General features: G+C 57.3%; 1 protein-coding gene across 1 annotated transcript; it reads right to left on the reverse strand.

The window, feature by feature from the left end:
- Positions 1–3,755: 3,755 nt before the first annotated feature.
- Positions 3,756–23,659, reverse strand: TEX22 (testis expressed 22). Its single transcript, XM_066274759.1, is given in 5 exon segments — positions 3,756–5,626; positions 5,629–5,737; positions 5,835–5,963; positions 22,869–23,122; positions 23,398–23,659. Coding segments are annotated over 4 exon segments (462 nt in total). The 5' UTR covers positions 23,025–23,122; positions 23,398–23,659; the 3' UTR covers positions 3,756–5,558.
- Between the last annotated feature and the right edge of the window lie 454 nt (positions 23,660–24,113).

Here is a 24,113-nt window from a genome sequence, read left to right on the forward strand (position 1 = left end):
CGGGCGGGCGGGCGGTTTAAAGGGGCCGCTGCCGCCGCCGCCGCCGCCGCCGAGGCCGCGCAGGGACCGAGGCCGCGGGCGGGCGGGAGAGGAAGAGGAGGAGCGGCGCGAGCAGGGGAGGGGCCTCGGCGCCGTTAACGCCGCCGCCGCCCGCCCTCCCCGGAGCCTCTGGGTCGGTCCCTCCTCTTCCCCCTCTGGTCCTCCCCGGAGCCCCCCCGGGTCCATCCCCAGACCCACCCTCCTGTGGGCTCCCGGGTGGGTCCTCCCACAACCCCCGGGAGCCTCTGGCACCCCCAGCGCCCCTGGCCACTGCTGTCCCCTCCGCACGCCCCACCCCAGCCCTTCGCGGGCCTCTCCCCCAAGCCCCCTCCCTGCGGACCTCCCCAAGTCCTCAGTCCTAGCCTGCCTCTGCCCTGAGCCCAGCAGCCAAGCTCTGGCCTGACCACTGCCCACTCTGCCCTTCCAGGCCACCCTCTCCACTCACCCTGCCTCCGTCCCCCTCACAGCCCAGCCCAGCCCCTATGGCCATGCTCAGGTGTGGGGCTGCCCCATCCCACCTCCCTGTGGCCACTTCCTGAGTGGCAGGGCCAGGGGCAGCCTCTGTGCCCAGAGAACACTCTCTGAAACAGCTGGAGACTGGGGGTCCGGCAGGTTTCGCAGGCCCAGACCCAGTGCGTTGGGGTGACGGTGTGGTGGGTTGCGAGGCCGGAAGGGCAGCTTGTGTAGTGAGGAACCTGCTTCTCTTTCCTGCCCCCATCAAATCTGGGAGTTTCTGTGTGAGTGGGCTTCTCGCCCCAGGTCCAAGAGAGTCCAGTCCAGGTACAGCTGCCAAGACCTGGGTCACAATGCTGCCCCAGGGTGGGGGTGGGAGGATTGCTCAAGGCAGAGGGGGTGTCATTCTAGCCACCGTGTGGACACAGGATAAACACTGCTCAGGAGCCAGAGGAGGTGGTGTTGGGGGCTCCAGAGGGCTGGTCTGAGCAAAACCTAGGGTTACTGCCCTGTTGACTCAGATGGGGTAGGTCTGTGGCTGGAGGAGGGGGATGAGGTCCAGTTTGAGGGACATCTGTGAGACATGGAGTAGGGCATTCAGGGAGTGGGGCTCAGGGGAGGCCCCAGGCCGAGCGCAGGGTGCCATGTGGTGGTGGGCCCTTGGGGACCTACAAGGTACTAACAATCAAAGTGGGTAGGGTCCAGAGCTGGTGCTGGATGGAAACCAAGCAGGGGTCCAAGGAGGGCAGTGGGCCGCATAAGGTTAGCAGTAGGACCACCGCTTTCTCAGGAACTTAGTGACAGGAGGGGGGTGAGATCCCAAAGTGGGGGCGGTGGGGGTGGAGAAGTGCCCCCTCCCCACAGGCCTGTCCTCACTTCCTGGCCTGCATCTCCTCGGGAAGCTGAGCGGCAGCTGAAATTGACCAGCACCTAACAGGTTGACCCAGAAGTCAGGACTGCCAGAAAACGCCCAGGCAGCTGTTAGGCACAGGAGAGCCCGGTGTCCCTGCCCCGTAAAGCACCTGCTTCTGCTCCCACTCTGCCAGCGCAGGAGAGGCCTCGGCCAGAGAAGGGGCCCCCGGCCCCAGCTGGGTGAAGAGTCCCGCGGTTTCACCTCGTCCCCCCGGGGGGGGGGCGGTCAGGCTGAGCTTCACGTCGGGGTCCGAGGTCTGAGAGAAGCCACCCCGATTCCAGTCCTTCCCCACGAGAGAGCGGAGTGGCATTTAGTGACATCGCAGGAGACACCTCAGAGCCCCGCTGCCCCAGCTGGCTTCTGCTCTGCTCCCTCCAGCCTGACAAGAAGTGGGCTGCATGCAACGCCAGGCCCGCCGGCCACCCAGCCCAGAGCCACGCCAGCGCATCTCGGACACGCTGCGGAAAAGACGAAGCCGTGCCTTCAGTAGCAGAGCAAACACGCTGGGTGGAACTGGAATGACGTGTGGAGGCCGGACAACACTCACAGTTCAACAGGAGCAGAGAAACGGGGCGGGGGCGTGGGGGCCAGGAGGACCTAGCGGAGGACACTCCTGTTGTTCGAGGAAGTCGGGAACAGAGGGGCAGGAGGACCTAGCGGAGGACACTCCTGTTGTTCGAGGAAGTCGGGAACAGAAGGGGCAGGAGGACCTAGCGGAGGACACTCCTGTTGTTCGAGGAAGTCGGGAACAGAAGGGGCAGGAGGACCTAGCGGAGGACACTCCTGTTGTTCGAGGAAGTCGGGAACAGAAGGGCCAGGAGGACCTAGCGGAGGACACTAGGTTGTTCGAGGAAGTCGGGAACAGAAGGGGCAGGAGGCAGCCGAGGTTACCATACAGGAAAGGCTGCAGGTCGTTTCAGGGCAGACAAAGCTGTCACAACTAAAGCTCACCCGTCATCCGCTCAGCAGCGCCCTAGGGCACACTGTGTAGATGCAGGGGTGTGGGTGAGGAAACCGGCTGCCCTGGGGGCAAGTGTGACTGGAGGAGGGAAAGTAAGTAGCACAGATGACACGATGACCTTTGGTGCATGTAGACAGTGGTCACGTGGGGGCGCTGTTAGAGAGGTCAGGACCCTGGTGAAGGAGATGCCTGGAGCGTGTCTTAACGGTGCCCCTTGCGTGCCTGCAAGGCGATCCAGAAGCCGCATCCCGTGCAGGGCCTCAGGCCCCAGGGACACGGCTTGGCTTTGCCACTGGAGGCTCAGAGCTGGGCTGACCTTTGCTCCGAAGGCTCTGCAGGCACCCAGGGAACTGGGAGAGGCAGAGGTGGAGGAGAGGTCCAGAGTCAGAGCACCTGGTGCCTGAGGAGAGGGTCAGAGAGTGGTGCAGACACACTGCCGGGGGGCTCCCGGAGCTCCCAGTGGCCGGGGCGCTAGATGCTCTCCCCTTGGTCCTGAGAAGCCTGAAGGCATGACCCACCCAGACCAGCCTCTCCAGAGACTTGAGATCATTCAGAAAGAGCACACCCCCACCCTGCAGCTGGCCCCAGTCTGGCCAGCTCAAAACCTGAAAATGAGTCCAGGCAAAGGGAATGCAGCCTGAATTCCCCGGGGGCCCCCGGAAAACACCTGTAAACCTAGGAGCCCCAACCCCACCCCAAGAAATAGTTATTTAAAAACATAAAAGCCAGCCACTGAGGGTATAGCCAGCCCAGACCCTGAGGGCTGAGCGCTGGGTAGGGGGTCGGGTGGGTGGTGAGCTGGCACATGGGCTTCCAGGGCGCAGGGGACCCGGAGGGCACAGGCGGGAAGGAGACCGCAGACCTCCACCACTGCGGCCGTGGGCAGCCAGCTCCTTAGTCCAAAGCCGGCTAGCCAACGCCGTCTCAGACAGACGAGCCCCTTGATGGTTCGTAAATTCTGAAAATAACCTCAGGAGACTCTTAGACTGGGGTGAAGAAGCAACCCCCTCACTTCCATACTGTGTTTCCCTTCAGAGTGATTCAGTTTAGAAGGGGTTCTCCCCGTGCTCTGTCTCCGTATGTCCTCCTGTCCCCTGCCCAGGCCTTCAGAGACAGCTGAGTGACCTTCCCTAACACCCACGGTGCTGATCTCGGTGATGAAATTATAGGCAACAATTTCAAACCTTCTTGGTGATGGTTGAAAAGTGAGTGTTCCTGCAAAGCCAAAGTAGTCCATTTCTTTTTCAGTGGGGCAATGAAGGGTGGTGGCTGTCCCTTAGTCCTAGGGCTGGACCAATGAGCTACATCTTCTCTGGTCTCTAGAACGGCCTCTGATCCGCTCCATACCAGCCCGAGCCAGGCACAGATGGGTATCAGGGCACACAGGGCACCACGTGGCGTGGCAGCCAGCACCCAGGAGACGGCCCTTATGTCACTGTGCATCCCAATGGTCACCACCCAGGAATGCCCCTGCGAGGCCGGGGGAGACCTGCCTAGTGGGGAAGCAGACGTGAAGGAACAGTTCTGGAGGGACATACAGGGACAGCCAGGCAGTGTCCGCTCTCAGTGGTGGCTGGGGTGACACTCTCACCTGGGCTCCCAGGGAGCACTGTTGACATTTGGGGTCCAGTCATTCTTGCTTGTGTGTGGGGGCATCCTGTGCTTTGTGGGATGTCGGCAGCATGCCTGGCCTCGACCCACCCGAGGAAGGCCAAGCTCCCCACCTGAACGATGTCCACGCCTTCACCCCTAGCCTGTGACCTTGCCAGGTTACTTGGCAAGGCGGGGTGAAGGCTGCTAACCCAGTGGCCTCAAATCCTGGGTGACCCAATGAGCCCAACCATCACCAGGTCCCTGAAAGGAAGAGGAGGCAGGAGAGAGACGTGACGATGGAAGGAGGGCAGGGGACACCACGCTGCTGACTAGGAAGATGGGGGAAGAGGCCGTGAGCCGAGCGACAGCTTCTAGGAGCTGAGAAGGCCAGGAACCGGACCGTCCGCTGCAGCCTCGGGAAGGAAAGGCAGCGTTTCCCACAGCCCTGGAGACCTGCTTTGGACTTCTGCAGACCTCACAGCGAATGGACGTACGACGCTGGGTGTGCGGTGACCGTCAGCACAGCCACGCTCAGCGGTGTGACAGCACAGCTGTCTCCGGGCACCGCGCTCTGCCGGAGAGGGCACAGCTCCATGCCAGCCCCCACTGGCGGGCACCGCGCTCTGCCGGAGAGGGCGCAGCTCCATGCCAACCCCCACTGGCGGGCACCACGCTCTGCCGGAGAGGGCGCAGCTCCATGCCAGCCCCCACTGGCGGGCACCACGCTCTTCCGGAGAGGGCGCAGCTCCATGCCAGCCCCCACTGGCGGGCAGCACCCCTTTCCCACGAGGTGGGCTGGCCCTGTGCCTGTGCTGCTGTGACCACGGGAGGCAGCAGAGGAGGCACCAGGGCTTCTGCCCCTGGATTGGGGGTGCTGGAGCCACCTGACCATCGGCTCTCGGTGGGGAAGACCGTGTGCAGAGAGGCCCTGAGACCACATGGAGGGCAGAGGGCCGGCCATTCCAGCCTCAGGTGACAGGCAAGCAAGACTGGAAGAACCGGCAGGGTGAGCCAGTGAACCCCGCATCTCAGTGACCGACATGGCGTCCTTTAAAGCCACTCAACAAGAGAGCTGCCCAGCCCTTGTCACCTGGGTCACCGCTGTGGACGCGGTGGGTGCGGGGGGCAGAGGAGCGTCTTCCTGCCCAGCACACAGCCTGGCCCCGAGCTGGCGCTGGCCCTTAACACCCAGTGCCCACCTCATCATCAGGGGCCTCTGGGCAGGAGGGGGTCTGGCTGGCCTCCAAAGCCCAGCCTAAACCTCACCCCACCCTTCTCCCCCACCCCTGGGAATGTCTCCCCTGGTTCCACCCATCTCCTCACTGTCTGTCTTCCCTCGCCCTAGGGGTCCTGAGACACACACAGGCCCGGAACAAATTTAATTTCAGGGGACCCTGGAGAGAATGAGGGCACCTAGCTGTGTGGTCTTGAAAGGCTTCCCAAGTCTGGGCAGTGAGGCCCGGTGGGAAGCAGGCACAGAGGCTGGTCATGGCCCCCTGCGGGATGTAAAGAGGGGCCCCCAACAGCCCTGATCCCACTGGCGCCTCCCCAGGGCTCCCCCAGGAAAGGCACAAGACGGACACTGAGCTGAACAGGTTCTTAGGAGGGCAACGCCCTCGAGGCTGGGGCCTCCAAAATCACATGGCGCCAGACAGGTGCGCTCCGGCCAGGAACGGGCGGAAGGCGTGGGTGGATTCGGCGGACCTCTGCGAGTGCGGGATGAGCACGTCCCTGTCCACGTCTTCCGACACCAGCTGGGCCACGATCTGCTGGATGTCCTGCGCGAGACGGCAGGGTCAGGGCGCCGGGGCGAGGCGAGGTGAGGCTGGGAATGGGCGCCCCTGCGACCGCAGCCCCCCCACCCTTGCCTCGCACCTGGCTGTGGGCGGCGGCCTCGGCGGAGGTCCCCCTCTCCCCGCCCTCCGCGGCCAGCCGGCGGCGGCGCTGTTCGATGCTAAGGCTCCAGTGGCGGCCCTGGCGCCTGCTCTCAGGAGGTTTGCACACCTACAGGGACAAGGCAGCAGTCCACGCCAGCCGTGCACAGGTATTCCTGCCCCCCCACCCTGTGTGTCCTCTGACCGCAGCAGTCCACGCCAGCCGTGCACAGGTATTCCTGCACACACACACCCCTGTGCGTCCTCTGCCCGGGGACGGGGGAGGGCACGGATACCGAGTTCCCATGGACAGGGCCTGGCAGCTTTGCACAGCAGCTCTGCACCCGGACCCCCAGCCCCAAACTGCTATGTCCAGGGCAGACCCTCCCACGGTGAAGCCTTACAGGGGGGCCATGGCCGTCCAGCTGGTGCACAGAGATGGCCCCCAAGCTGGCCAAACACACACACTGGGGAGGCATGCAGCCAGACTGCTGAGCACCTCAAGAAAGGCCAGGTCCAGGCCCCCACAGAGTCGCTCAGATGGTTAGAGCATCATCCCAACACACCAAAGTTACGGGTTCAATCCCTGGTCAGGGCAATACAAGAATCAACCAATGACAGCATAAATAAGGGGAACAACAACCTGATGTTTCTGTCTCTCTCTAAAATAAATAAAGAATTTAAATATATATATTTAAGTGTGTGTGTGTAATCTGCACCAAATAAAAGAAAAACTCTCCCAGTTTCATACCTATTCAATGCAATTCGATGTGGGCTCACGCACAGATTTTTCAGTCTCCTTAGGTAGCTATCCTGTGTAGCCTCTACAGACTCCTCACTGACTGATGGCCTACCAGAACAGGGTTTCTCCACCAAACTGCCGGTTTCCTTCAACTGCTTATCCCATCGAGTCATGTTATTCCTATGTGGTGGCGCTTCATTATAAACGCGTCGATATTCATGTTGCACTTTGGTCACGATTCAAATTTAGCGAGCCACAGAACACACTGAACTTTCCTCTGTACCGTCCACATCTCGACTGGCATGGCCATGGGCTGCTCCGCTGTACACACGGTGTTACGTCATCCTCTGCTCACGCGCACATGCTGCCACATCATTTTACAGAAACTGGGAGGGTTTTCCTTTTATTTGGTGCAGATTTCACATTTCTATCGTCTTTTGTTGCTTTCCTGTGACCGGTCAAAAGTGCACCATGACTTTACGGACACACAGTATATATTGGCCCAAAGGTCTGCCTTTCCTCCTCAAGCTCCTCTAAAATGACTAAAAAAGACATGAGGGGAAAGAAAAAACACCCATGAAGCCATCAGCACACGAGAATGGCGGCTACCAGCTGGGAGAGGCCAGAGCAGGTCATACCCCTGCGGGACGCTGCCCCCTACAGCTTCCCAGGCGACTGTCGGTGAAAGACCCTGGGCCCCTCCCAGACTGCCCAGCCCTTCTGCCACCTCCCTGGGGGAAGACAGCAGGCCGCTCCCTGGAGTGCTGAGGGAGGCTGGTACTCTGCTAACCTAGAAGTTTAAGACAAACTGGAAGTCCCCATTCCTCAAAGAATTAAAAACAGGATGATCATATGGTCCAAAACCCCACTTCTGGGTGTGCATCTAAAGACGTGACAGCAGGCTCACCTGGCCGGTGGAGACGCCGTGGACAGAGCGTCGACCTGGGACACTGAAGTGGCCGGTTCGAAACCCAGCACATACAAGAAGCAACTGCTGCCTGACCAGGCGGTGGCGCAGTGGATAGAGCGTCAGATCGGGATGTGGAGGACCCAGGTTCGAGACCCCGAGGTCACCAGCTTGAGCGTGGGTTCATCTGCTTTGAGCAAAGCTCACCAGCTTGGACCCAAGGTCACTGGCTTGAGCAAGGGGTCACTCAGTCTGCTGTAGCCTCATGGTCAAGACACATATGAGAAAGCAATCAATGAACAGCTAAGGTGTCACAACGAAAAACTGATGATTGATGCTTCTCATCTCTCTCCGGTCCTGTTTGTCCCTATCTGTCCCTCTCTCTGACTCTCTCTCTGTCTCTGTCAAAAAAAACAAAAAATAACAACAAAAAATCCAAGAAGCAACTGCTAGGAGTTGATGCTTCCTGCTCCCCCTACACTTTCTCTCTCTCACCCTCTCTCTCCCCCCCCTTGTTAAAAAACAAAGAGCAGGCCTCAAAGAGAGGTACCCCCACATTCACAATGGCATCAGTCACAGCATCTGAGACAGAGATGCAAGCCTGTGTCCACTCCAAAGAATGGATAACCCTACTGTGGTCCATGCACACGCAGAATGCAAATCAGAATGCAAATCATCGTTAAAGAGGACGGACGTGCTGACACCCTGCTACGACAGGGATGGACGTTGAGGACGTCAGGCTGAGAAGCCAATCACAGAAGGACACGTGCTGTGTGACCCCGCTGATGTGAGGTCCTTGCAGGAGTCAGACCCATCAGGACAGATAGGAGATGGTGGGGAGGGAGGGCATGGCTGGGGGAAGGGGAGGGTTAGGGAGGGGGAGGGGGAGTTAGTGTTTAATGGGGAAATGGGGACAGAGGTTCAGATTTGCAAGATGAGAAAGTTTGCCACAAAATGAATACAGTCCTGAACTGCACACTTAAAAACGGTTAGGATGGCAACAAGGGGATAAAAACAGTGGACACTTGGACACAGACACGCAGAGAGGGAAGGTGACATAAGGAGACACAGGAGAAGACGGCTGTGGACAAGCCAACCTTGCTGACACTGATTCTGAACATCCAGCCTCCAGACTGTGACACCATCAATTTCCATTGTTTAAGGCTCCCCTCCAAAACACTGACTTCCCAGCCCCTCCCGCTCTCTGCACCGAGAACCCTGGCAGCCTGGCTGGGGTCCCCCTGCCACAGGAAAGGGGAGGGTTCCTTTCTGGGGAAAATAACCGGCCCCAGAGAACACCCTGTAGGCACCCAGAGTAGGGATACCCAGGGCAGAGCAACCAAAAGCTGCCAGTCATGCTCCCTAAAAAACCTGACCACGGGGAGGCCACACCGTGTGCACAGAGCCGTCCGCCGGCCCCGTGCAAGCACCGTTCACCTGTGTGCGCAACACGGAGCACAAGCCAACCAGCCAGGGATGAAAGCAAGTTGGAGGACAGAGAGCTGTGACGTGGAGCCGAGGACGCACGCCCCCTCCCCCGCCGTAAGGGCTCTCCTGGGTGCGATGTGTCCGTGAGACCAGAGGGAGCAGTGCTGTGGAGAAGGCCATCAGAGACCAGCCATGAAGAGCACTCTGCAAGGAGAACCGTGGTGTCAGAGTCAGAGCCCACAGAAGGCCGGGTAGGCTGCCGCTCCCCAGTTCCCCACTCCCCTCCTTCCCGGGGCGACGCCTCCCCTTGAAGACCGCTGCAGTCGTGACAGGGCGGAGCATCTGTTCGCTCTAACTGCAGGTCCAAGGGAAGCTGCAGAGCCTGGCAGCACAGCAGGGGGTGGGCAGTGCGGTCCACCCTCAGCCCCACCCCGGTCGGAGGGCCGTGCTGTCCCCCCTCCTGTGCACATCGGGCCGCGTGTTCTCAGTCCACTGAGGACATCTGCCTCCGACCTGGGGGCACCTGGTCCATGTGCTGAACCAGCCGAGATCCTCACACCCGAGGCCAGACGTGCGCTTTGTCCTGCCTGTTTCACAGTCTTTCTCTCTGTCCTCTCTTCTTTTTTTTATTTTTTTTATTCATTTTTAGAGAGGAGAGAGAGAGACAGAGAGAGAGAGAGAGAAGAGACAGAGAGAGAGAAGGGGGGAGGAGCAGGAAGCATCAACTCCCATATGTGCCTTGACCAGGCAAGCCCAGGGTTTCGAACCGGCGACCTCAGCATTTCCAGGTCGACGCTCTATCCACTGCACCACCGCCTGGTTAGGCTGTCCTTTCTTCTTTTTTGGGGACAGATCGCTGTCCTCTCCATCCCACGGGCCCCTCCACTGGCTCAGACGCAGTTCTCTTCCTGGTCCTCCAGTGTCATCGTGCTGTGTGTGCCGACTCCTCAACATCGGAAGGGGACAGACGTCGCCATCATCACATCCTCTCCACCAGCACCAGGGATTTAGGACACAGCGCAGCTCACGGGCACTGCCCCGGACCCTGGTGCCATGGAGGGTGTGCGTGGTCAGCCTGGGGTCCTGCGTGTGCGCGGCGTCCCGGCCCACGTGGCTTTCAGTGGGCGCCCACACTGCCTTCTTTGTGACCCTCGTTCTGAGATCACCTTCCGGGGTGCGAGGTCTGTTCTCAGAACTGGGGTGAGGGTCAGCGGCGGGCGACTTCTTTCTCCCACTTATCATTTTACTGATTTATTTTGCTGTCCTCTTGAAAGATATTTTTAGCCTTGGCTAGGTAGCTCAGTTGGTTACAGTGTGTCCTGACACGCCAAGGTTGAGGGTTTGATCCCTGGTCAGGGCACATACAGGGATCAACCAAATGAATATACATAAATAAGTGAAACAACACAACCATGTTCCTCTCTCTCTCTCAATAAAAATATCTTTTGCCGAGCATAGAACTCCCGGGTGATGGTTTACACTCAGCACCTACACCTGTCACTCTGTCCCTTCAAGCTTCCAAGTTGTCAGCGTTGCTCACTGTCCCTCCTCGAAAGGGTCCCCCCGTGACTGCGCTCAAGACCTTCACTTTGCCTGGAGTCCTGCAGCGCCACTCTGCCCCCGTGGTTATAGGTAAAGATGCCACTGGTTCCTCCTGCTTGGGGCTGGGCGGGCCTGCGGCTGTCCAACCCACAGCCCGTGTCAGCCAGCCTCCAAGAGGGGACACGTGGAGGCTTGCCTCCCACACTCGCGTCCTGGCCGTCCGTCCCGCACGGAACAGGATAACCGGTGCAGCCCGAAGGGTGCTGTCGAGATGACGGGGTGACCGCACAGCTGCCGCAGACACCGCAGCCTCCTCCTTGCTCTCCGTCGGATCACGCGCTGTGCAGGAGCCGGCCGCTGTGAGTGAGGACGCCCAGTAGCGCCTTGGAGAGGCCCGCGTCGGGAGGCACTGAGGCCTCCTGCCCACGCCGGGCACTCACTCTCCAGCCACGAGAACGAGGCGGTCCTCCAGCCTCATCCAAGCTGCCAGAGGACTGCTGCTCTGACAGCTTTTTTTTTTTTTTTTTTTTCCAGTGAGAAGCAGGGATGTAGAGACAGACTCCCACGTGTGCCCGGACCAGGATCCACCCAGCAAGCCCTACATGGGGCGATGTTCTACTCATCTGGGGCATTGCTCTGTTGCTCGGCAACCAAGCTATTTTAGCATCTGAGTGCCTGGGGCCAGTTTGCTTGAACCATTCAAGCCATGGCTGTGGAAGGTGAAGAGAGAGAGAGAGAAAAAGAGAGAAGGGGGAGGGGTAGAGAAGTAGATGGTCACCTCTCCTGTGTGCCCTGACTGGGAATCGAACCCGGGACTTCCACATGCCAGGCTGACGCTCTACTGCTGAGCCAACAGGCCAGGGCCTTGACTGATACCTTGACTGTAACACCATGAGTGACCCCCAGCCAAAGCCACCCACCTAAAGCAGCTCCCAGGTCCATCAACTACAGAAACGGATAAAAATACCTATCATTGGTTTAAGCTGCAAAGTTTGGGGGACACTTGTTATGCAGCAATAAATACTACATTGCCAGAAACACTTTGTAACACTTAGGATAAAATTTTCAAGGTTCAGAAGGTTGGTTGTTTTTTTTTAATTGGGACTGCACTGAGTTAGGGAAAATCTGGCAGGTTTAAAACATTAAATCTTCCCACTCTAGAGTCACGTCCAGCATTGCACTGTTCTGTTCTTTGGTCAGATTTCAGTGTTCTTCATACAAGTGTATTTCAAAGGACTTTGTAATATGTTGCTAACGTGAGTGGATCCTTTTTCCCATAATATTTCTGCTTGGGTATTCTTAGTGTATTGAAAAACTATGAGGTTTCAAATGGTGATTATATATGTAACATTTCTCTTTTATTTAGTTTATTTTTTAATTGCCCTGTGGTTTTTATAAAGATTTTTTTTAACTGCCCTGTGGATTTTTTAAAAAAGATTTTATTGTATTTGCCTTGACCAGGATCTTTTTTTTTCAGATTTTATTTATTCTTTTTTTTTCATTTTTTTTTAATTTATTCATTTTAGAGAAGAGAGACAGAGAGAGAGAGAAGGGGGGAGGAGCAGGAAGCATCAACTCCCATAGGTGCCTTGACCGGGCAAGCCCAGGGTTTTGATTTTTAATTTTATTTTATTTATTCATTTTTAGAGAGGAGAGAGAGAGGGAGAGAGAGAGATAGAGAGGGAGAGAGAGAGGAGGGGGGAGGAGCTGGAAGATTAACTCCCATATGTGCCTTGACCAGGCAAGCCCAGGGTTTCAAACCGGCGACCTCAGCATTTCCAGGTCGACACTTTATCCACCGCGCCACCACAGGTCAGGCCAAGCCCAGGGTTTTGAACCAGCGACCTCAGCATTCCAGGTCTACGCTTGATCCACTGCACCACCACAGGCCAGGCCTATTCTTTTTTTTTAGAAAGAGAGAGAGAGGCCCTGGCCGGTTGGCTCAGTGGTACAGCATCAGCCTCGTGTGTGGAAGTCGTGGGTTCGATTCCCGGCCGGGGCACACAGGAGAAGCGCCCATCTGCTTCTCCACCCTTCCCCCTCTCCTTTCTCTCTGTCTCTCTCTTCCCCTCCTGCAGCCAAGGCTCCATTGGAGCAAAGTTGGCCCAGGCGCTGAGGATGGCTCCATGGCCTCCACCTCAGGCGCTAGAATGGCTCCTATTGCAGTGGAGCAACGCCCTCTAGCGGATATGCTGCGTGGATCCCGGTGGGGCACAAGCGGGAGTCTGTCTGACTGCCTCCCTCCTGCTTCTAACTTTGGAAAAATACAATTAAAAAAGGGGGGGTGAGGGAGGAGCAGGAAGCATCAACTCCCATATGTGCCTTGACCAGGCAAGCCCAGGGTTTCAAACCAGCAACCTCAGCATTCCAGGTCGATGCTCTATCCAGTGCGCCACCACAGGTCAGGCAGATTTTCTTTTTTTCTAATTTACTTCATTGATTTGAAAGAGAGAGAGAGATTGGTTTGTTGTTACACTTATTTATGTACTCACTGGTTGACTCTGGCACGTGCCCTGACTGGGGATCAAACCCACAACCTTGGCCTGTTGGACGGCAGTCTAACCAACTGAGCCACCCAGTCAGAGCCCGTGGATTTCCTGGGTAGACAATATATCAGCAGCAAGTGGTGACCACATCACCTCTCCTTTTCCGGAGTCCCGTAGCTCGTGTCATTTCCCTGACTTGGGCGCACACAGGCTGTCTGGCCGCCATCATGGCGACGCTCTGCGTTCCTGCCTGGGCCGCACCTGCGAGAAACGCTTCAGGGGAAGGCCGCTCGAAGCCTCCATCACTTCCTGCCTGTTAAAACGTGACAGGTTTTCAGTTCTGTGTTGTTTTTAAGATAATCAGCTGGAATTTATTTATATTATTTTCCAGCATCCATTGAGATAATCATGTGGTCTTCCTCTTTTTGTTAATGTAGAGCCTCTTATAAACTTCCAAACTCCTCTCCCTTGGGGCACAATTCTCTTGCGTTTATAGGCACCGTCGTTGATTTGGGCAGAGTCACTGAGCACGGGTCTGTGCTGGGCCCCCTGCGGGCCCCTGGGGACCAGCTGTGACACTGAGGCACAGAGCCTGTTCTGGAGAGCTGCGCAGGGGCGGGGGCGGGGGGGGCAGTTCCGTCTCTGGGACGCTGTCCGCTGGGACTTCCCCCACAGCGTCTGTGCCGTGGACAGTGCCACACGTGTCCCGTGTGCCGTCCTGTCCCCTCTTCCCTCCCCGTCCTCACCTACAAGTGGCTGGGCAGTCTCAGCCTCATTGAAGGGGATGACTCATTTCTTAATTGCTCGGGAGTTCCCACCCGTAGTCCTCATTTAGGGAGCTCTGGACCACTCTGGAATGTCCTCTGTAGTCCTCGTTTAGGGAGCTCTGGACCACTCTGGAATGTCCTCTGTTGCCATGGACCTCCTCAGGGTTTTTTTAGATAAGTCACTTTGGTAATACAGATTCAGGCCATCACCTTTCAGGGTCTTTGCTTTTGTTCCCAACGCTGAGTTCACAGTGAACACGCGTTCCACGCCCAAGGAGCTGCGGGGGAAACTTGCGTTTTCTCATCTCTCTGACGACAGGCTTCGCCTGTAGGCCGCATGCTGGGCTTTCTGGATGGTTCCTCTGAGTGTCTCATCTTTTCTCCCACTTCTCGTTTCTCTGTCTCTTCGATGTTCTGGGTGGTTTTCTCAGTTTTAGTTTCTGACCCTTCTCTACCCAGCGTTTCAATTCTGTTGTTTGTGTATCACGAGCTCTGTTTTATTTCCTGAATGTTCCTTCTTGTAAAATGGAATCCTCTCCGTGCGGTGTGCGTTTATTCCTGAGGACTTCATGCTAATGTTCCGGAGGACGTCTGCTGCCTGCCCGCCTGTGCGCGCTGTGTTCACGTGAAAGGGGAGCCCGTGGTGCAGCCCACAACTCGTGGAATGGGCGAGGCATGTCGCATGTGTTCTCATCGGAGGGGTAGATCCTAGGGGTCTGCCCTCTGGCACCTAGGGCGTCTTTTCTCCCGGACGGGTCAGATTCCACCCTGGCCGTCTGCCCACCTCCCCTGGGAAGGAGCCCAGCCTCATGGTCTCATAATGCCCACATCCACCCCAACCCACCCTGTTTCGCGTCTGGAGCCTCTGCACCCCGAGTCTCTTGTTCAGCCTCTCCAGATGTAACCCTGTCTCCTGCCTGGGAGGGGATCTGGGCTCTACTTGCTTCCCTTTGAGGTTTTGTTTTGTTTTGTTTTTGTTTTTTGGGTTGTTTTTTTTTACAGGGACAGAGAGAGAGTCAGAGAGAGGGATAGATAGGGACAGACGGACAGGAATGGAGAGAGATGAGAAGCATCAATCATCAGTTTTTCATTGCGACACCTTAGTTGTTCATTGATTGCTTTCTCATATGTGCCTTGACCGCGGGCCTTCAGCAGACTGAGTAACCCCTTGCTGGAGCCAGAGAAGCTGGTGAGCTTTTTTTTTTTTTTGCTCAAGCCAAATGAGCCCGCGCTCAAGCTGGTGACCTCGGGGTCTCGAACCTGGGTCCTTCCGCATCCCAGTCTGACGCTCTACCCACTGCGCCACCGCCTGGTCAGGTCCTTTGAGGTTTTGATCCATCCTCTTCCTGCAGCCCCCTTGCAACTACATCGAAGGCCCCAGGCTGGGCGTCTCTGGCTCCTGTGGAACGTGGCCTTCCAGTGCTTGGCCGCTTGGCCGCCTGTTTCCCACCCTCACAATTTGTTGCTCCCGCCTCTCTGGGTGTCTGTTCCGGGGGCTTCTGCTTCTCAAACACTTTCTTCCATGTTTCAGGGTTTTAGGAGGGACCAGGGGTCCCTAAAATCCAACAGGAGGGGAAGGTAATTCTCTGCTTGTTGTGTTCAACATCTGAAGACCCAGTGAGTCAAACTTGTTGGTAATTGGGCTCCTCAAATCTGGTATGTCTTTTTGTTGTTTTGTTTGTTCCTTGCTTTGTCCTTTGACCATTTTCTTCTCAGAAGGGTGTATAAAACCGACTGGGGTTGTGGGTTTGCTCATTTGTCATGGGATTGCTGTCCATTGATGACTTCGGTGTTTCCAAAGTCTACTGTTGGGTCTGCAGCAGCTGCACCCAGTGCCCCACCTCAGCTGTGTTTGGGGCCCTCCTGGTCCCCATGGCCGAGGGGGGGAAGGAAAGGGTGTGTCCACCACCCCAGGCCCTGGGGCTCCTAGACCTGTGCCTCTGGGCCTGCCCATGGACCGGCTGGCCTGCCCCAATGTGGCTGTTGGCAGGCGTCTAGTTTAAATTTGAGAACAATAACCACATGGGGAGAAATGCAAAGGAAAACGTATTTAAAAACTCAAGCCCCAAGCCCTGGCCAGTTTGCTCAGTGGTAGAGCGTCGGCCTGGCGTGCAGAAGTCCCGGGTTTGATTCCCGGCCAGGGCACACAGGAGAAGCATCCATCTGCTTCTCCATCCCCCTCTCCTTCCTCTCTGTCTCTCTCTTCCCCTCCCGCAGCCGAGGCTCCATTGGAGCAAAGATGGCCCGGGTGCTGGGGATGGCTCCTTGGCCTCTGCCCCAGGCGCTAGAGTGGCTCTGGTCGCGACAGAGCGACACCCCGGAGGGGCAGAGCATCGCCCCCTGGTGGGCGTGCCGGGTGGATCCCGCTCGGGCGCATGCGGGAGTCTGTCTGACTGTCTCTCCCCGTTTCCAGCTTCAGAAAAATACAAAAAAAAAAACAAAACTCAAGCCCCAGCCAGATGGCTGGGCTGGTTAGAGCCTCTTCCCTCTACACAAAGGTTGCGGGTTCCATCCCGGTCAGGGCAGACACAGGAACAGACCCGTGTTTCTGTCTCTCTTTCTCTCTCCCTTCCTCTCTCTGTAACATCAGTCAGTAAAATTAAATTTTAAAAAGGAAGGGAAAAAAGACTCATGAACCCATTATCCAACATGAACAATGTCCTACTTGCTTCAGATGTTTATCTCCTCAGAAACAGCACAGGATTGATGGGCCCGGGTGTTCACACGGTTCCTTCCTCCGCCCGTGAGTGAGAGCGCACAGGACAGGCCCTGGGCGGGTCTGACCGCCGGCAAACGGTGCCGCCGCGGGACAGCGTCGCCCTCACCTAACGAGGTCCTGAGACAAGACTCCTGCCGGGTTGATTCATTTGTCGTCACTGTTTCCACCGCAACCGACGGGGCGGCGAGGCTGTTCTCCCAGTCCACGCAGGGCTCTTCCCGACAGCTGGGCATCTGCGCGGTTCTCCACCGGCCTCGCCCTTCCCCCCCCCCACCAGTAGGGGGCGCTGGCTCTGCACCCACATCCTGACACCTTTGCCCACACCTGTATCCTCTCTCTGCTTTTTATATTTTTCCAACGGTTTCACTTATTTCCCAAATACCTTTTCACTTTCTTCCTGGCCCCTTGGGGCTGCCGCTCTGTGAAAGGCGAGGGACAGCCGGTCTCTCTCCCAGGTGTGCCTGCTGTGCGTCCCCGCTGGCCTCTGTCCCTCCGGGCCTGGCTCCTGCTCCTGGTGCCTCCGCCGGGCGCTGGGTGATGGGGCAGGAAGGGGCCTGCGCTCCCTCCGCGGGCAGGAAGGGGCCTGCGCTCCCTCCGCAGGCAGGTGCTCATGTCCATCCGCGCACCACTTGCCCCAGGGGTGTCCAGTCCGGTGGTCTGGGCTCTCGCAGGGTCAGCAGGTGGGGAACCAGGGTCCGGGGCACCTCGCTCCGTCTCCGTCCTGCTCTTCCAGAACTTTGTCTCACACCTGGTGTTCTCGACTTCCCTCCCCGCTTGTGATCTGCCGGAGCGTCTGGTGCTGTGTCCTCTGTGAACCCTCAGGGCCCCGCTCCACTCCTGACGGAAGTGCCACCAATGCGTCCCTGGAGGAGTTGGTTTGCTTCACCCTGTTCCCCGTGGCCCGCTGTCTGTCATCAAATGTCTGGATCCCTTTTTTATCCCCTTCTTATGCTTTTTTTTTCATTGTGATAAAATACACATACAGTTCACCATTCACCATTTGAATCTTTCTTCTTTTTTTTTTTTTTTTTTTTTTTTTTTTTTTTTTTTTTATTTTTCTGAAGTGAGAAGCGGGTAGGCAGAGACACAGACTCCCACATGCGCCCAACCGGGATCCACCCAGCATGCCCACCAGGGGGCGATGCTCTGCCCATCTGGGGCGTCGCTCTGCTGCAACCGGAGTCATTCTAGTGCCTGCGATGGAGGCCACAGAGCCATCCTCAGCACCCAGGCCAACTTTGCTCCAATGGAGCCTTGGCTGCAGGAGGGAAAGAGAGAGACAGAGAGAAAGGAGAGGGGGAGGGGTGAAGAAGCAGATGGGTGCTTCTCCTGTGTGCCCTGGCCGGGAATCGAACCCAGGGCTTCCACACACCAGGCCAATGCTCTACTGCTGAGCCAACCGGCCAGGGCCTCATATCATTTTTAAGTGTACAGCTCACTGGCCTGAGTACATATACACTGCTCAGCCACCACCATCTTCCCAGACTGAACCTCTGTCCCCATTAAACACTAGCTCCCCTCCCCCAGCCCCTGGCTCCCACCATCTATGCTGTCTCTAAATTTCACTCCTCTAGAGACCACCAATAAGGTGTGTGTGTCCTTCTGTGGCTCATTCCACTCCGTATGACGTCCTCAAGGCCCATCTGTGTCATAGCAGGTGTCAGCCTACCTGTCCTTTCTGAGGCTGAGTCACTTTCCATTGTGTGGCCGGACCACACCACACATGGATGGACACTGGGTGGCCTCAGCCTTCTGGCTGTTGCACACAGTGCCGCTGTGGACGTAGATGTGCAAATACCTGCTGCTGTGTCTGTGCTTTCCACTCTGTCACATCAGTACCCAGAAGTGGAATTGCTGGGTCACATGGTAATTCTATGCTCAATTTTTTGAGCAATCGCCATGCTTTTCCACACAGCGACGGACCATTTTACATTCCTGCCAGCAGGACACAGGGCTCAGTGTCTCCACATCCTCACCAACACTTGTTTTTTTGGGTTTTTTTTTTTTTGAATTCTTATAGCCATCCTAACAGGTAAGAGGTGGTATCTCACTGTGCTTTTGATTTGCATTGTCCTATGAATAATGAATGATGTTGAGCATTTCGCCGTATATACCTGACATTGGTATATCTTTGGGGAAGTGTCAAGTCCTTTGCGCATTTTTAAATTGGGTTATTTTTTTAATTGTTGTTTTTAGACACTCTCCATATGTTCTGGATATTAATCCCTTATCAAATCAGGTATGTGATTTGCAAATACTTTCTCCCATCCCGTGGGTTGACTTTTCAGTCTGTTGATGATATTCTTTGATCTAAAGTTTTTCATTTTGATGAAGTCCAATGTATCTGTTTTCACTTCTATTGCCCTGTGAGGTTGGTGCCACATCCAGGAAATCACTGCCAAATCCAATGTCATGGGGCTCTGCTGTTTTCTTCCAAGACTTTTCTATACTGTTAGCTTTTCCATTAGTGTCCTCGATGCATTCTGAGCTAATTTTCACACCTGGTGTGAAGTGAGCATCTGACTTCTTTCTCTTGCTTGTGGATGTCTGGTCTTTCCATCTGCTGAAAAGTCTATCCTTTTGCCAACAAAGAGTTGTGGCTCCCTCGTGTGTTGTTTGCGCACGTGGTGAAACTTACCCATCGTTTCCTGTGTGGCTTGTCTAGAAAGGCCGCCCCCACTCCAGGGTTTCTTTATGGCGTCAACAATGAACTGGAGTTTATCCTGGTATTCGGAGAGAGGCACGGCTACAACTTTCTTCTGGCTAGCTATACAGTTGCCCAACGCAATTTCCTGAGAAGCCTCCCCCACGCCCCACGAAGAGGACCGCTTCATCCCACACTAGCGTCTGCAGGCATCTGGGTCAATGTCTAGATTTTCTACTCCGTTCTGCTGTTCACGCATCATGTGCCAGGACCCTCTCGCTTTCAAAAGGGTCCTGAAAGCTTTGAGATATGAATTCATACCTGCTAGGGCTGAGGCCATTCTTTTTATTAATTATTATTATTATTATTATTTTGAATTTTTCTGAAGCTGGAAACAGGGAGAGACAGTCAGACAGACTCCCGCATGCGCCCGACCGGGATCCACCCGGCACGCCCATCAGGGGCGACGCTCTGCCCACCAGGGGGCGATACTCTGCTCCTCCGGGGCATCACTCTGCCGCGACCAGAGCCACTCTAGCGCCTGGGGCAGAGGCCAAGGAGCCATCCCCAGCGCCCGGGCCATCTTTGCTCCAAGGGAGCCTTGGCTGCAGGAGGGGAGGAGAGAGACAGAGAGGAATGAGGGGGGAGTGGAGAAGCAAATGGGCGCTTCTCCTATGTGCCCTGGCCGGGAATCGAACCCGGGTCCCCCGCACGCCAGGCCAACGCTCTACCGCTGAGCCAACTGGCCAGGGCTGGCCATTCTTACTGATCCGTTTGAGCAGTTTGCCATCCTGAAAAAAAAAAAAAATGTCCCAGCATTTTTGTCATTCATGACGCTGAGCTGTGAAAGGCCTGGAAGACTGCTCTGTGCCGGTCCGTCTTGGTGCGTCTTCCCCACCAGGAACACCGTGTCTCTTCTAGTTACATCTCTAGCTAACGCTTTGGGGTGTTGTAAAGTTTGTCTCAAACAGGTTAGCCTATTTCCTGTTAAGTTTACTCCTGTATCCAATATGACTTTGTGTGTGTGTGTGTGTGTGTGTATTTTTCTGAAGTGAGAAGCAGGGAGGCAGAGAGAGAGAGAGAGAGAGAGAGAGAGACTCCCGCATGCACCCCACAGGGATCCACCTGGCATGCCCACTAGGGGGCCTTGCTCCATTGCAACCAGAGCCATTCTAGCGCCTGAGGTGGAGGCCATGGAGCCGTCCTCAGCGCCTGGGCCAACTTTGCTCCAATGGAGCCTTGGCTGTGGGAGGGGAAGAGAGAGAGAGGAAGGAGAAGAGGAACGATGGAGAAGCAGATGGGCACTTTTCCTGTGTGCCCTGGCCAGAAATCAAACCCAGGACTTCCACACACCAGGCTGACAGCCAACCGACCAGGGCCAATGTGCCTTTTTCATTGGTTTTTCTCTTGGAGTCCACTGTTTAGAGCTGTAAAGGCTGCTAATTTCCGCAAGGCCATCTGTATCCTCTTCCCAGCCTGTCTGCTGAGCATGGACTCCAGTGCTGCTGTGACCAGGCAGTCATGGGTTTCCCAGGGCGCCATGTCGCTGCCACCCAGTGGTCACAATTCTCATCCCCCCTTGGAAGGTGGTCGCCACCGCCTGTTGCCGGCCCTCCTGCCCGTTCTCTGTCCTGTGGATTCTTGCCTTCTCAAGCTCTCTGGTCATTACTGCAGGCTCGTTGGGAAGAGATGCATAAGCTTGCCCAACCTGTGTGTGAGGCTGGAGGTCTGCAGACCCTCCAGGGGGATGTCTCCTCAGACCTTGGCCTCAGCCAGGGAGGGTGCTGCCCTTCTGTAAGCGCCTATCCTCACCATGCAGGCACGGGGTGCCCACAGTGAGTCCTGCCGATGATGGTGGCTCCCTTGGGGCCTGGGCTGGGAAGGGACAAGGACAAGGACAAGGGAATGGTGGGATTGACTTATGTTAGCCAGGCTAGGGGCTCCCTGGGAGACAATGCCTGACAAGGAACCGGCTGTGGGACTATCCGGAGAAACTGGGCACGCCAAGGGGGACAAGGAGGAAGGACACCACCCACTAGAGAACAGCCTGGTGCATTCCTCGATGCCAAAACAAGGGCTGGAAGGAGGGGGAAGGAAGAGGTCAGGTGACACCAGAGAGGTGAACAGAGTGTGCAGGGACTAAAACCACATCCTGGGAGCCTGCAGAGATGTCTCTGCCCAAAGCCCTCTCCTCTGAACCATCTCCCGCTGGGCCTTTCTGCCCTGCTTTCCTGCCCCTGCCTCCAGCCTTGTCCCCCACTGCCCACGACCACAACCACCTACCCACCTCTTGGAACTGCAAACACAATGTGTGTGGAAGGGTCACCCCTGCCCAAGAGCCACCAGGCCCCTCCGTCCCCATGGGGGAATGTGGGTCTGACACTGCTGCTCATGGAGCCTCACCGCCTGCCAGGCTGGGAGCCCCCACGGCCTCCCCTGGAAGGTGACACGCTTGTGTGTTTATACCCAGGATTGAAAACCTTGGGCTTGCCTGGTCAAGGCACATATGGGAGTTGATGCTTTCTGCTCCTCCCCCCTTCTCTCTCTCTCTCTCTCTCCCCTCTCTATAATGAATAAATAAAATCTTTATTATACTCAGGATTGCCCACTCTGGCTTTCCCACTGCTTTTTTTTTTTTTTTTTTTGTATTTTTCTGAAGCTGGAAACGGGGAGAGACAGTCAGACAGACTCCCGCATGCGCCCGACCGGGATCCACCCGGCACGCCCACCAGGGGCTACGCTCTGCCCACCAGGGGGCGATGCTCTGCCCCTCCGGGGCGTCGCTCTGTTGCGACCAGAGCCACTCCAGCGCCTGGGGCAGAGGCCAAGGAGCCATCCCCAGCACCTGGGCCATCTTTGCTCCAATGGAGCCTTGGCTGTGGGAGGGGAAGAGAGAGACAGAGAGGAAGGAGAGGGGGAGGGGTGGAGAAGCAGATGGGCGCTTCTCCTGTGTGCCCTGGCCGGGAATCGAACCCGAGACTTCTGCACGCCAGGCCGACGCTCTACCACTGAGCCAACCGGCCAGGGCCTTTCCCACTGCTTTTTACGTCAGCCTTTGACCACGCAAACATTCGGGCAGACTTGTCCGTACGTGGCAATCTAGGGTCCCACACACTGAACCGGCCACGCGGGGCCAGCACCCTGAGTGCCTGGCTTGTCACAGGTGGACCCATTTGGCCAGGCTTTGACCCCTATGCACAGAAAACTAGATAGAACTCTCGGGGGTCTGGATCTCTTTGCTCATGAAGCGTCCTCTGGAGCTGGAACAGCTGTGTGCCCCGTCCACGCTCACGCCTGCTGCTGCGTGGGAATCAAGCCACTGTCCAGGGGCTGTCACAAGCAGCGCCTCCAGGAGCACTTGGGTCACAGCTTTCTGAGTCAGGCCCTCCGGCTGAATGCCCGCCAGACCTGTCCCATCCCTGTCCCGAGGGCAGAGCTTCCCCCGACTGGGCCCTCCTGCCCTTGGTGCCACCCTCTTAGCCCAGGGTAAGGGGTGCTGGGGACAGAGGCAGGCCTCTCTCCCTGGCCTGGCCTCACATGCCCCCTCCCAGGTGCTCAGCAGAGGCAGGCAGACAGCCCACAGTTACAGGAGGCAGGAGGGTTGCAAGCCCACCCTGGTGCCCACCCAGGGCTCCGGGGAAGAGAGCCAACACTATGTGCCTACAGCCCCAGTGCCTGCTGAGCTCGGTCCTGTCCATCCACACGGACCAGCCCAGCCCAACTCCCACCTCCGGAGCCTATCGCTATGCCACCAACAAGGGGTCCCTGGGGTGGCTGAGGCCAGGCTCCCTTTAGCTTACCCAGTCCTGAGTCTCTAGCACCTGCTGGCTGCTGCTCTGGGCACTGGGCTGGCCACTGGCTTCAGGCCGGCCGGATGAGGGAGAGGGCAGCCGGTGCCCTTGGGACAGCTGTGGTCCTGGCCTCTCCTCAGGGGGGTGTTTAAGCAAATGCTTCATGTTGTTCGTGTCCAGCTGGCAGCCTGCTTGTCTGCACCTCTGGGCTCCAGGGGAAGGTTCCCAAGGCCACCTGTGGTCCAGCCGCTCCCTGTGCCCCTCTGACAGATGGAGACAGTGCTGGGCTCGGCCCGGCTCATCTTCTGCCACTGGCCAGACAGTGCTGGGTGGGACTCTGGCCAGCGAGACCAGATGATGGACCCCATTGGGTGACCTGGGTCCTCAACTCATGCTGCCACATTTCTATACAGGGGTCCCCCAGGTGGGAGCAGTCACAGCACCCCATCCTGCTCCCCTCCAGCCAGTTCCCCGTGGAGACGCCCCTCTCTCAGCCCAGGCCTTCCACCTGCCTCTGCTCCAGGCAAGCGGCCCTCACCTGCACGGGGAACCTTCTCAGGACTCGGTGGCCAGTGCACCGAAGGCACAGAATGACGACTCCGCACAGCCACCACCCATGAGACTGGAGGGCCCACAGCTCTCCCCACTGCCTGCCTCGCGCCCCTGTGACCTCACCTCCACGCCCCTGAACCACACCCCTAGGACCCGCAGGGCCCAGAGCTTTAGGACAGCGACTGTGACGTTGCCCCACTGCTCTGCAGGGGACCTGGGCAGAGGATCTCCAGGAGTGGGGGGGTGAGGAGGGAACGCGGGATGGGCGTGTGGGGCTGGGGTCAGGGGAACACACCGGGGGATGGGAGGGGGCCACTGGGGGGACGCTGGTGGGGGGGTGCTGTTACAGCGGTTAGCTGGGGAGGAGCGGGTCACAGTGGGGTATGGGAGAAGGGCGGGGCATCGTGGGGTATGGGGTATGAAGGGGGGAGGGGCACAGTGGGATATGGGGGAGGGGCGGGGCACCTTGGGGTGTGAGGTGGACGAGGGGCGGGGACACTGCAGTGGGAGGGTCAAAGGGGAGGGGTGGGACCCGCTGAGGTTCTGGAAGGCCTGGGGGCCGAGCCGAGCCCTCGGAACTTCCGCTCCGGCAAGCTCCGCCCCATCGCCTCTGCTTCCGGCCCTGGCGCGCCTGCGCTCTGGTGCCCATCGTCAAGGGGCGCTGCCACGCGGACTGAGCTCGTTTGGGTCCATTACCCGGGG

Source organism: Saccopteryx bilineata, chromosome 4 (genome assembly GCF_036850765.1).
Source record: "Saccopteryx bilineata isolate mSacBil1 chromosome 4, mSacBil1_pri_phased_curated, whole genome shotgun sequence".
Taxonomy (NCBI): domain Eukaryota; kingdom Metazoa; phylum Chordata; class Mammalia; order Chiroptera; family Emballonuridae; genus Saccopteryx; species Saccopteryx bilineata.